This window comes from Suillus fuscotomentosus (assembly GCF_016647785.1).
Source record: "Suillus fuscotomentosus strain FC203 chromosome Unknown F5891scaffold_21, whole genome shotgun sequence".
Taxonomy (NCBI): domain Eukaryota; kingdom Fungi; phylum Basidiomycota; class Agaricomycetes; order Boletales; family Suillaceae; genus Suillus; species Suillus fuscotomentosus.
Genome location: NW_024539533.1, coordinates 244,678 through 257,041, shown reverse-complemented (window position 1 = coordinate 257,041; position 12,364 = coordinate 244,678). Strand labels below are relative to the sequence as shown.

At 47.1% G+C, this 12,364-nt stretch overlaps 5 protein-coding genes and 1 non-coding gene across 6 annotated transcripts; 5 read left to right on the top strand and 1 right to left on the bottom strand.

Moving 5' to 3' along the window:
• Window positions 1-8: 8 nt before the first annotated feature.
• On the top strand, window positions 9-79 carry F5891DRAFT_t64. Its single transcript has one exon. It is a non-coding gene; the product is annotated as a tRNA-Gly (tRNA).
• A 104-nt stretch (window positions 80-183) lies between these two features.
• On the top strand, window positions 184-952 carry F5891DRAFT_243920 (uncharacterized protein). Its single transcript, XM_041371048.1, has 2 exons — window positions 184-575; window positions 750-952. The coding sequence occupies exons 1-2, from the start codon at window positions 282-284 to the stop codon at window positions 762-764; spliced, it is 309 nt and encodes a 102-aa protein (XP_041227113.1). The 5' UTR covers window positions 184-281; the 3' UTR covers window positions 765-952.
• F5891DRAFT_243941 (uncharacterized protein) lies at window positions 755-2,442 on the top strand. The gene is made up of 8 exons (XM_041371049.1): window positions 755-924; window positions 981-1,035; window positions 1,086-1,101; window positions 1,155-1,228; window positions 1,290-1,528; window positions 1,580-1,764; window positions 1,817-2,045; window positions 2,099-2,442. The coding sequence occupies exons 1-8, from the start codon at window positions 868-870 to the stop codon at window positions 2,285-2,287; spliced, it is 1,044 nt and encodes a 347-aa protein (XP_041227112.1). The 5' UTR covers window positions 755-867; the 3' UTR covers window positions 2,288-2,442.
• A 543-nt stretch (window positions 2,443-2,985) lies between these two features.
• Window positions 2,986-5,247, top strand: F5891DRAFT_1128024 (kinase-like domain-containing protein; the record flags this gene model as incomplete). The annotated part of the gene is made up of 11 exons (XM_041364237.1): window positions 2,986-3,013; window positions 3,103-3,252; window positions 3,312-3,534; window positions 3,588-3,720; window positions 3,777-4,122; window positions 4,171-4,297; window positions 4,347-4,408; window positions 4,549-4,655; window positions 4,707-4,918; window positions 4,970-5,012; window positions 5,068-5,247. 11 exons carry the CDS (start codon window positions 2,986-2,988, stop codon window positions 5,245-5,247), a joined length of 1,611 nt encoding a protein of 536 aa, XP_041227111.1.
• A 2,603-nt stretch (window positions 5,248-7,850) lies between these two features.
• Window positions 7,851-9,028, top strand: F5891DRAFT_1144426 (uncharacterized protein; the record flags this gene model as incomplete). Its single annotated transcript, XM_041364978.1, has 2 exons — window positions 7,851-8,145; window positions 8,188-9,028. The coding sequence occupies 2 exons, from the start codon at window positions 7,851-7,853 to the stop codon at window positions 8,799-8,801; spliced, it is 909 nt and encodes a 302-aa protein (XP_041227110.1). The 3' UTR covers window positions 8,802-9,028.
• Window positions 9,029-10,301: 1,273 nt separating this feature from the next.
• On the bottom strand, window positions 10,302-11,142 carry F5891DRAFT_979364 (small GTPase; the record flags this gene model as incomplete). The annotated part of the gene is made up of 4 exons (XM_041376880.1): window positions 10,302-10,475; window positions 10,532-10,615; window positions 10,657-10,880; window positions 10,938-11,142. 4 exons carry the CDS (start codon window positions 11,140-11,142, stop codon window positions 10,302-10,304), a joined length of 687 nt encoding a protein of 228 aa, XP_041227109.1.
• Window positions 11,143-12,364: the final 1,222 nt, after the last annotated feature.

Genomic DNA, 12,364 nt, shown 5'->3' with positions numbered 1-12,364 from the left:
GCTTCATCGCATTAATGGGGTAGTGGTAACCTGGGTCGTTGCCATCGACCCGCCGGGGGTTCGATTCCCTCTTAATGCAGCAGGAATTGTTGGAGTTCCAAACTTCAAAATTCTATTTTTACATAATTTTTTTTCACTCAGTACTTGTTATGTAATCATTATTATTATTTGAATTTTTTATATTTCCTTCTTCACTGGTACATTATCCATCAGAAGCTGATGCACATGCTCAATATTTGCAGTTAGCACTTGTTTAATGGCTCTGCGCATCGTGCCAAGCAATGGCTGTCCAGAATCCATTTATCAGTATTCATGTGGGTTCACTTATCGTCTCTACTGCATTCGCCTCTTTAGCACGACCACAGAATCATGCTGCATGTGCATCTGGTGTTAACTTGCATCATATTTCCCAGCGTACGAAGATAGCGCGAAGAAGGATTGTCTGCAGTGGCATCGTGACTAGTACCAAGCCTTTGGACAGTCGACCGTGTGGTGCGGGTCAGTTTTTCCGCGGTACGCATACAATTGCTGCATTTGCGCCCAATGGTGAAACGGTCGAGTATAACCCCAAAAATGTAATTTGTCTTCCAAATCTACATCTTCGTCGGCTGACTCTCTGCTGTGTATGATAGGTCAGTCATACCGAGAACATCAAAATCGGTGTGTCTAGCGAACTTGACGTTTCCTTTTTCACATTAACTCTGGTTGTCGTCAGAGTTCCCACTGAATGACACTAACTACGACATTAGCCCAAGTCGGAGTAACGAGAGAACTAAAAGAGACAAGTTAATTTGCAAAGTTAGACATGCCATCCAATACAAATATGGACCGGGATACGACGTGCAGCCCTATGGAAGCTCAGTGTATATGGCGATGCCAGTCCTGCCAAGAATAGGACATGGAGACCTAGATCTTGTTGTGCTCGTGAGTTATAACTTATTAGCAGTCAACTAGCCATTCATTCTGTTAATTTCTGGCAGGATACCAATTGGCCACAAGGTTTTTCTCCGGAGATAGACATGAAGCATCTACCTCGTATGTTCGATTTGTACAACTGAGGTATCAATGATCCTAACATATAAAAGCCATTTATAATACTAGGTAACATTACTACACGTCACGAACCAATGCCAGCGGAGCTGATCAAATGACAGAAAACTTGCTCAGACAATGCGACATGCAGGTTTTACTGACGTTGAAGCAGTTCCCTGGGCCCGGGTTCCCATTGGTTCGTCACCACGAATTGGGAAGGTTGTTTCGGGCTCCTCACTCTCCATCTCGATTTCCAGTAAAGTTCACTGATCCTGCATCCGGGCTTCACATCGACGTAAATGTAAACGAGAGGCTGGGATTGATGAACACTGGCCTTATCAAGACATACTGCGATATTGTGCCCAACCTTCGTTGTTTAATATCTACCATCAAACAATGGGCTCGTCCAAGGGCCCTTAATCAACCCTCTATCTCCGAAGCAATCCGAACTTTCAATTCCTATGCGTTGGTGCTTATGACGATCGGATGGCTCCAGGTGCGGTCTGTATTACGTCGACTGGATCATTGGAACCTTAATGTCTAAGAGACTCGGGACTTGGCGCCGAAACTACAAGCTGGCCTTCAGCCAATGGAATCCAACGAGCACCTTTTTTGGATGCGGCCATCAAACTCATCCAAGCGGGTACCTTGTGACACACGATATCGCAAGCCCACGACGTGGGTAGCACCACACATTGATGTCCTGGACAACCTCGTAGAGCAATGGTTCAGGTGAGGGATGGCTGGGGGGCATCCATCTTGTAACTGAGATTTTATGGCTCAGGTTCTGGGCTGAATTTCAATTTTCGCGCCATGTGATAGACATCAAGCGGGGAGGCATTTTCCCCCGCATTCCGCATTTCGAAGAAGCTGCGCAACCTGACTATGACTCCAGAGGCCCTCGATCCGAACCTAACAATGGTTGGTCAACGTTTCTCGGTCCGGATGTGGATTCGAGGACAATGTTAGAAAGTTATCCTATTTCTGTCGTAGATCCGTTCATTCGATCAAAAGTACGTATGTGTGGAAATAGATGCCTTTCCTCCTCTGACCTATATTGCCTTAGAACGTCACCAGGGGCATCAACGCTCAAGCATTGCACATGTTCCAGGCCGAGTGCACGGGTGCTGTCGAGCTACGGAAGCTCGGCACTGACATGACGGACATAATTGATGGATTTGACATGCTCAAGCAGGATTACAATGGACATCTGACAGCCAGGCTACAGCAGACTCGAAGGGACCCTCGCGGCTAGTTCTGAAAGCGGAGGAGGTTGACGCTATTCCTGACTGGAGCCCTGTTTCACGACAACCACCTGAATCAATCGATGTTCTACGATACAGGGACTTGAAACGTGATGACCCATCTGTTGATGGCCGGATCTTATCAGATACCCTCGAATCGTCTCATATACCAAACGAGCAAATCAGGGACAGCGAAGAAGGCTTTGGGCTAAAGCCGTCTTACTTTGCATCAGATTCGTCGCGTGTAGAGTATCCATGTTTGTTGTCCGAGGATCATACCTATTTGCCTTTGAAAGTCCTTCTTACTGTTACGACACTGCTCACGGTATATATACCCACATTACCTCATAGCGTGGGGCAATATCATGATGATCAACGTCGGGCACCCGCAGGCAGTGATGCCCAAACCAGTGCTGACTCGTCATGAGAAGAACAGTATTAATATTGTGAATGCTGTGACGGGGGATATCTAACGGCGACCACATCATTGCGTACAGTGAAAACAAATAGAAAGAAATCGAGGCCTTTAATATTGATATATTGATCAGAACTAGGCTGTTCCGAGCTTCTGCTTATGTATAACATCTTATCTTGAGCCACATAACTCATAGCCAACTAGAGTCGCCAGACCGACATCACCGCTCGTACTGCGCCTTCTCACAAACCAAATAGCTCCCTGTTGATTCAACCTTGTTTCCTTACATCCAACATGTCCTGGAAATTAGGCACCTCCAAAAGTAAGTCCATGCGCGCCGGACCCCTTTGCTGATCTCCCATCCACCGGTCACCGCTTTCCATGGGAGTTCATGTCCTGACTACCACACAGAGTCCAACTTGAAGGATGCCAAAGAGAATGGCGTCGTCTCACGATCCGTCACCCCGATACCGTCGCGGCCCACAACTCCCAAGCCTCCTGGTGCTATCGACCAGCAAGCTCACCTTCGATCTGGTATGCTTACGATTCGTATCTTCTCTGGTAAGACCGACCTCTGGAAAGTACTTTTCTGAATGTACTCTGATGTCATACACATACAGGGCGCGGTCTCTCCTTAGCACCTGGCGTGCATGTCCCAGAGGTCATCCAAAAAGCGCTCGACAACCCACCTGCACGAAGATCAGCAAGCAACCGCGAAAGCATGCAGAGGAGGCGATTGTGGTGGCTTCCATATGTTGTCCTCGAGTTCGACAACAATCAAGTCCTGGTAGACGCCATGGGCGGAGATCTAGCTAACCCTGTGTGGTCGTACCGGGCAGACTTGTGTGTGGTTTATGCGCGATGACTCTGGCATCTCTGATCGTCTATGCCACTAGTGATGTGTCCCGCACATCGACAATATCAGTCTCATCATATCTTCGAACCGCCGCTGCTGTACACAGCCAAGAAGATATGGGTAACGACCTGCTCATGGCTCGTGTAGATCTTACTCCTGTACTTGACGGACACGTAAGTTCACTTGTTTGTGACCATACTGTCCCCTGAATATCGCACTTTGCATTCAGCATGCTTCAGATCAATGGTACATTGCCACCGCTGGCACTGGCTCGTTTCACCTCAAAATCGACTACAAACCAATAAGGAACGAGTCTTTGACCATCGACGCATTCGATTTGTTGAAAGTGATTGGCAAAGGGAGCTTTGGTAAAGTGATGCAAGTGCGCAAAAAGGATACGCAGCGGATATATGCTCTCAAGACGATTCGAAAAGCCCACATAGCATCACGCCCCGGCGAAATCACACACATATTGGCTGAGCGGACGGTACTGGCACTGGTCAACAATCCGTTTATCGTGCCACTCAAATTCTCTTTCCAAAATCCTGACAAGTTATACCTCGTAATGTCATTCGGTGAGTATTTTACGTTTAGTAAGTTGGTGGCAGCTTATGTCTGCGCAGTGAATGGCGGCGAACTATTCTATCATCTGCAGAGGGAAGGTAAATTTGATCAGGATCGCAGCCGATTCTATGCCGCAGAACTTCTATGTGCACTCGAGCATTTGCACGGATTTAACGTAGTTTACCGGTGCGTTCTTAATGCGGGTAGCTGTGTCATTCTGCTAATGGTCCCATAGCGACCTGAAGCCTGAAAATATATTGCTCGATTACACAGGTCATATCGCTCTTTGTGATTTTGGTAGGTACATTACAATCTGGGGGCTGATGTGCTGATTGTCGTCTGGTCAGGTCTTTGTAAGCTCAACATGTCAGAGACGGAGAAAACAAACAGTGAGAATGACTTTGATCTTCATGGAACGATTTAACCGGTCGCTATAGCGTTCTGTGGCACACCGGAGTACATTGCTCCAGAGCTACTCGAGAGCCAGGGGTACACGAAGACAGTTGACTGGTGGACGCTCGGTGTCCTGCTTTACGAAATGATGGTGCGCCCTTCGAAACATTTGCTTCTGACCATGACTTAATCAAATGCACAGACGGGATTACCCCCTTTCTATGACGAGAATGTCAATGTGATGTACCAACGCATCCTCAGTGACCCACTTGTATTTCCTTCGGATATGCCATCAGAGGCCAGGAGCGTCATGATCGGTCTCCTTCAGCGTGATCCTGCCCGACGTCTGGGAGCAAATGGTGGTGAAGAGATCAAGCGACATCCTTTCTTTGCCAAATATGTTGACTGGAACAGGCACGTATCCTATTTTTTGACTATCTGTGCGTCACTCATGAATCACGTTAGGCTGCTCCACAAAAAGATTCAACCACCATTTAAGCCAAGTGTTGTGAGTAACCATGATCGTGTTCTTCTCTGTTATACCAAGCAAAACGTACTTTTAGGAATCCGTACTCGACGTGGCTAATTTCGACCCGGACTTCACTAACGAAGACCCTCAAGACTCTGTTGTTGAGGACTCTGCTCTTTCGTCTACCGTGCAAGAGCAGTTTAAGGGATTCACGTATAATCCCGCCAATGAGCACCTCAGCGAGAGCGTCAACTATGGACACGCAATGGGTTAAGCCCCCGCAATGATTATTTATTATTTGCAGTGCGCTGGCGTGCTCTCGAAAGATTTCCGGACATTTTTTCGTCCCGGTCCGCTTTTGTGTGTATTTATACATTTACATGCACTCGTTTTTGTTTTCGCTTTTGTGTGGTTTTGTTGCATTTTTTCTCTCAAATCAGTAGTAGGAGTTGACGGCAACATGTGCCGATTTCCTTTCTTTCTGTCTCTCGTGCTCGTTCGGTTATGAAAAGCCTACGATAGTAAATACTTATGTAACCGACTGTGTTTTTCATCGCTATCTAACGCTGTAGCATGGGTCTTACAGATGTCGCTAGTCTCCGGTTTCAGGCTACTACCCTTCGTCTGCTTCGACAAAGGAGTGAGTTCAGACTCCTTTGACGAGATATAGACAGCCGCGGCGGTCTGTGCTGAAGTTGGCTCCTGATTCGGATATGTTCAACTGTAAACTGTGACTTCTCTGCATCGTAGCGGTGCGTACGCACCAAGTCTCCGAATCCCCCCATGCACGGTTTGGGGCTGTCCCAGAAAGGAGAGCCACGGTCATGATGAACTGCGTAATCTAGATGACAAGCAGTCGCAGTCAGTATTGATGCATTGAGCGCACAAATCTGTTCCTTGGCGGCTAATTATGCCGATGATCTCTGAGGCATATCTCCCTCCTGGCGGAAATTAGGGGTCGGATGCATCTTGGTCTTCGCTGAGATGACGGTGATGGTGATGGTTGAAAGAGATTATAGTGACTTGAGTGAAGCGGACGAAGTACTGAGAGCTCAGGATCACGTGCGCGTGTTATGGGACGCGTCGCCGGAGTTTTGAATATTTAATATTTGAATTGCAAGTCCACAACCGCGTGCACATCAATCCACATCGCCGGTTGAACAATGGTCCACAAATTTTGGTCGACCAGATATAAGGCAAGCCGGCAGTAGTCGTTTTTTTGTGTTCTTAATAGTTTTCTCCACCTTACCAGTTCTGTTCACAACACTCAGTCAGTATAATCATTGAACGCCTGACGTCCGAGTCATGTCCTCTGCCGGCGAGACTGGCACGTCGTCTACTCCTCCACGTGCTAATGCACCAGTTTATGGTTCTAGTACAATTGAATCCATTCAACGCGATATCGAGCAGGCTAAGGAATGCAAGGCAAATGCCATGCTGCAAGCCCTCCTTCAGCGCGCTTCTTCCGCTCCCGAGACTAAACAGCCCGAGCTCCTGCAAAAGTGTCTCAAGGCAGTTCTGCCAGTTTGCAATGGACAGGCCTCCACTGCTCTCGTAAAGTCATCTGATGTCGAGACAGCTCTCAAAGAATAGTGAGTGGTTGTTCCAAGTACGCTGATCGGGAATTTTCATGATTATAACGATTGAAAGTATACGTCCAGGAGTTGAACACGACTTTTACGGCCCTTTCATAAGAGCCACTAATATCGCTCTCGCGTGTCTTGAAGAGATCAAGGTTGATGGGATGCGTGCCCCTGTCTCCGCCGTGGACATGATCTGTCAGCAGAACGATATGCCTATGCACCAGACCCATCAGACCGCAGAATCAATTCGGAAGCCCTACCTCGTCATTCTCCCTTTGAACAGCGCATGCGCTCCCTTCCAGGATGAGAAGGGCGGCGAGAAGGGGAAAGAGGAGGACGAACAGGAGGAGGACGAGAAGCGCAAAAGGAAGCGCAAGGCTCACATGGACACGAATGCAACGGCAAAGCCAAAGAATCTCCCCTGGAAAGATGTTCTAGCTTGCATCGAGTTCAAGAGAAAGATGCCAGGGAGGACGAGAGGGATTGACCCACCGCCCTGTTCGTACATAGTGAAAGATCATGTCCCCACCAAGCCAGAATATCTGCCAGTGGGTCATCTTGAGGCTGAGAACCCGGCGCCAGGCTCTTCGCAGACTCCAGCAAGACAACCCGTGTCAGACACTGCATGTAAGTAATGGCATTTAGGATTCCGAGACCAAGCTCAATCGGCCAAGCTATAGTTCTATCTTCTAGTCTTACTTCTGCACGGCCTTCCCGGGACGGGTCCAGGTCCAAGCGCAAGGCCATGAGTACTTTGCAATCCTCCGCGAAAAATTCAAGATGGATCCCGACAACACGGACATTGATGTGGACGCCGATTTAGATGTAACCATCCAGACGGGTCTGTACGTCGCCGAAATGTTTGCGGACAATCTCGGAGTCACTTATCTGCTGAATATTATTATTGTCGGTGAGTTTGTTCGTCTGCCGAAATTGGTCGCACTCTTACCAAAGTTTTTTCAGACGATGTAATGTGGATCTGGTATTATGATCGGCAAGGGATTATTCAATGCTCAGGCATCAAGATCTCCCGCGATTCATGGTACTGTTGTATGCTTTACAAGGCTTTGAGCTTCACGATTGGGGCAATAAGGTCTTCCTCCCAGTTCAAGTTGAGGGGAAACGATGCCACGAAATCAAAATCAAAGATGAAAAGCTTGGAGAAGTGGATCTGCTGCTTCACACTAGTTACAACAGAAGAGTGACACGCTACGGACTGCAAGGACGGGCCACTAATGTGGTCACTGTCGCCAGTGAAGCACTCACGAAAAAATACGATAATCTCCAGGATAGGATGGTGGCCAAAATCTTTTGGGGAGAGGCGAGTCGCACGAGCGAACCGGAAATCTTGGGCAAGGTTGATGAGATCGCAAAGGTTCACAGTTCTGTAAAAGGCCATATCCCTGAGTTGCTGTGGCACTACAAGTTCACGAATTCCACGTCCGCCATCCGAGAAGCGCTCAGCGTCCCAGACCCCACCACGGGCAGTCGCATCCTCTACATTCTCGTATTCCGCAAGCTCAAGCCGATCACGGAGCTCTACGGCAGAGAGCTTTTCGACGTGTGGTATCAATGCATACTATGCACGTGTTTCATCGCATTTATGAGGCTCCCGTTGACATAGTGTGCAGGTCACCTTACTTTGTGGAAGGAAGGAGTCTATCATCGAGATGTCAGCCCTGGAAACCTGATGTGGTACTGGCAAGACGGGAAGCGGATAGGTATTTTAAACGATTACGATCTATCCTCATTGGCGGATGTCACAGGTTCTCGAGGCAATGAATGCATAGGAACGATACCGTTCATGGCGATCGATCTTCTCAGCGCAACAGGCCAACGAGGCGAAGTCAAACATTTATATCGCCATGATCTGGAGTCCTTTATGTGGTGCTTTGCCTGGATCTCTTTGAAAGGAGTCCGTCTATTTCAGGGATTGCGTCCCGTCGATGAATGGGCGACTTTAGATGCTAGGGCATGTGCCGTCGAGAAGTTTTTTTTCCAGGGACATATAGAAGTCCCCGCACACTTGCACAAAGATAAACTTATGTGGAAATTCCTTGTGGATTGTTTCCATGTGCTTAACACGCACTCCTTTAATCGAGTTACACAACTATACCGATCAATGGTAGAGGGGGACAAACCGACCAACTCCGAGGAATCAGAATCAGAATCAGACATTGATGGTTTTCTGCTGTCATTCAAGAACACTGAGAGCTGGGCTGCTCTCAGCAAACCTTCACAGTAATTTTCACTTGTTACACTACCTGGGTTCCAATACTTGCGTCAATTGCCCCTGTGTGTTTTGTCTCCAGTAGGTAAACCGATCGATTCAATGGATGATAGTGATTCGTCGTTGCGCAGAATGAACTGTTTGAATCGGACATCCTACCAAGCGATATCCAACATCACGTTAATGCATCACTTACTCATCGGAATCCACATGTATCATTGCCGATTTTTCAAGTAACAACGGAGAATCCAATATCCTACGATGGCTGAGCACTAGACCTCCCGATGATCCTGGGTGCCAAACATATTGTTCAAGTACGCGATTCCTTTCAGATACAGGGTCCCAACGTACTGGCCAAGTTCTCGTGATGGACGTACTTGGATCTTCATACTCCGACTTATCCCACAATCGTTTTTCATCTGTGACAGTGGTCGATCAGGTTATGCTGGGACTAGTATACATACCTTCACCAGGAAGGGTAGCGGTTTCTTTAGGTTGTCCAATATTGTTGACCGCCATATGAGTCTAGCCAGGAACATTGTTTTCAAGGTACTCGATATCGACAGCGACGGTATATACACGGTTCTCTTGTCTGATTTTTGTCACTACATTCATACAATCAGGTAACAACTATATTAATGTACTACACATTTAATAGATCGATTCGTGAAACATGGTCCTAAGTCAACCCGAGGTCCACTGGGAGTTGATACGCGTGACAACACCTGGTGGTGCCGGTGAACCAAATTATCATAGTCTTCAGGTCCAATTCTTAATTTCTTGTTCCTGTACACTATGCAAACAATCAGCGACGTCATTTTTTGCGACCAGATCTACGCTCCATTTAATTATTAATGGGTTTCAACTGCCTTTCTGCAACTATCCTGCGGTCGAAGGATTTAAATAACAAATTACCATACGGAAGATATTAGGACATGGTGAGTGTGTATTGAGCATGGAAAAAGTACAGGGCACTGCCTCCAGGAAATACCAGGACCCAAACGAGTGTAAGAAGGCAGCCAATCAGGTGAGTTTGGTTCTGTAAATAGGTAGGTGGACGAAAATGAAAATGGGGTGATCCAAAGACAAGGTGACTTGCGTGGATGACCAAGGACAAGAGCAAACGACAACATGAATGACAATGGTAATTGCGGGGATTGTGGAGGGAAATGGTGTGACTTCGGTGACTGATGTGATAAGATAAAACGACTGATCATAAGGAAAGACAACAGGGAAGATGGAGGGGAAATGGCTGAAGTCTTCCAGTTTCTGGACGTTGAATGACCTGCAAGCTACGTATGTCAAGGCATCTGCATCGAGAATGTTAGTCAAGGTGTGATACAATGGAATGCCTCGGAAGATGCAGTGCATTGCCACAGCCTACGTGAACATGGATATAAACCATCTCTCCTTCAAAGTCAAGAGACGTCACGTTACCTTTGTTCATCTAGTACCCGCAGAATGCAAACCCCCTTCAGTTCCACAACTTCAGTCGCCCGGGTCGATATTCGATTATTACACATCCACGTATATTAGAATGGGTTCCCCAACGCCCTCAATCTCGGGAATGACGCATTTGAGATCAAATGCCTTGGCAAGCACAATTTTGAAGATCTTTTGAACGTTTATCGACGCAGATGTCGAACAGAAGACCAGCGAAGCGTGCATCGCACGAGCAAATCGTTTTGCCTAATCAAATCAAATTAGTTACCAAATCACATCATCTAGATGATGTAAAGACGTACCTGCTTGGTAATCTCCTCCTGCTCGTCTCTTGGGAACGTCGCGAACGTATCAAATTTCGTGCCAATGAGAAATGGTATAGCAGTCTGATAAACGGAATGAGCAATGCCATTGAACAATATCTTACGAAATATGAATAGACCTTGTTGAATCCTCGAGCCTGACGATACCACTCCTTCACCGAATTTAGCGTTGACTTTCGAGAAAGATCGAACATGAATAGAATCGCCACAGCATCATTACAGACGAGCGGCAGCATGTTGACGAACTCTCGCTGACCACCCAGATCCCATATTGAGAATGTGATGGTGGTACGCCGGACAGAAATCGTTTTCTCCATGAAGTTGACACCTGCAGCCCAACTCGTTAGGATGGCAAAGCGCAATACGAAAAATGACGGGTCCTCACCTAGTGTCTGGATATAATCCTCATCAAAACTGCCTTCTACGTACTTGACCATGAGACTCGTCTTGCCAATCTGAGAATCTCCAACCATCCCAACTTTAATGACTACGCTATTCTTCTCTTCATTGTTCTCCAGCATTGGATGCGGGTTCTGACCACTAGGGCCAGCGATTGAAGATGAAGATACCGAAGTCGTAGGTGGGGACATTATCGATCAATGTAGAGTGGTATCCAGTAGGAAGGGGTAATTTTGATACTGTGGTGGCACAATACGACGCTGGAATCAATGGGTAACAGGGTATCAAGATGGGATGACTGTAGGATGAATCAAAGTAGTCGGAAGAACGATAGAAAATAAAGACGCGTTCTGCCGTGCGCTGGTGAGATGTTTGATAAGCGCCTCGAGTGAGAATTGCAGGCTCACGCTCAGTACTGTACACTGAGACGCGAGCGACTCAACTTTTGCGTAGTCGCCCGTCAACAGCCAACGCAGAGAACAGACCGAGAGAATGTGGAAGTTGAAGGAAGGATTGTAACCTGCCGTAGCCTTAGGTAACGTGCTGTTTGGTTTATTGACAGAAGTCTGTTTTCGAACTTGACAAACAGCTTCAAATTTGTTCTCCTGTTGCTACTATGTAGTAAGGAGCTCCGAGGACCACGAGAGAGGTTACCATTTAACCATTCCTAGTTAGACCAATCGAAGGACAATATAAGTTCGTATCAAGGTTGGTGTTCAACTCGTCTCACTGTTTACAACTTGGACTGAAACTGAAGCAGATTGTAGACCAGACCAAGCCAAGGATGGATGACTTAGGCCAGGGATCCAACATCACAGCTCTAGCAGAGAGTGCATACTACCTCGATTTATCCTACGACCAGCATACGGTAGCCTACTGGGGTTGGTTCACATTTATGGTGAGGGTCGTCACATGTACAGACAAGCACTGATATGATTAAGATCCAGACACGCTTTCTTTGACAGTGAGGCTCACTGGCAGAGCACGTTCTTGTCAGTCTTGACTTGCACTTTAAAGATGCTCGCTTATGATATCTTGGCTGCTATAATGCTCCAATCCGAATCAGATGCAGCACCACCGAGGGTCGTTGACAATATTTATCGCATGGCTCGCTCGCATCCAACGATCAACTGTAGTCACCTTCACGAGCTGTACAAAACGACATCATACTGGGCGCATTTGCCACATTATGAGGGGTCAATGACTATCATCTTACCTTGTCTATCTAGATGTTATCCTCGCATCATCCCAGTCAGCTTAGTGAACAGCGGTCTGTTCTATATCTGAACCATGACGATAACAAAGGGCGACCACATACCCGTCGACGACCAGTTTGATATCCTGGGCATAACCGAGTCGCTTGGGCGAGCAGATATGGCCAAGTCTACCCCTGAATTTCGTTCATCCTCGATA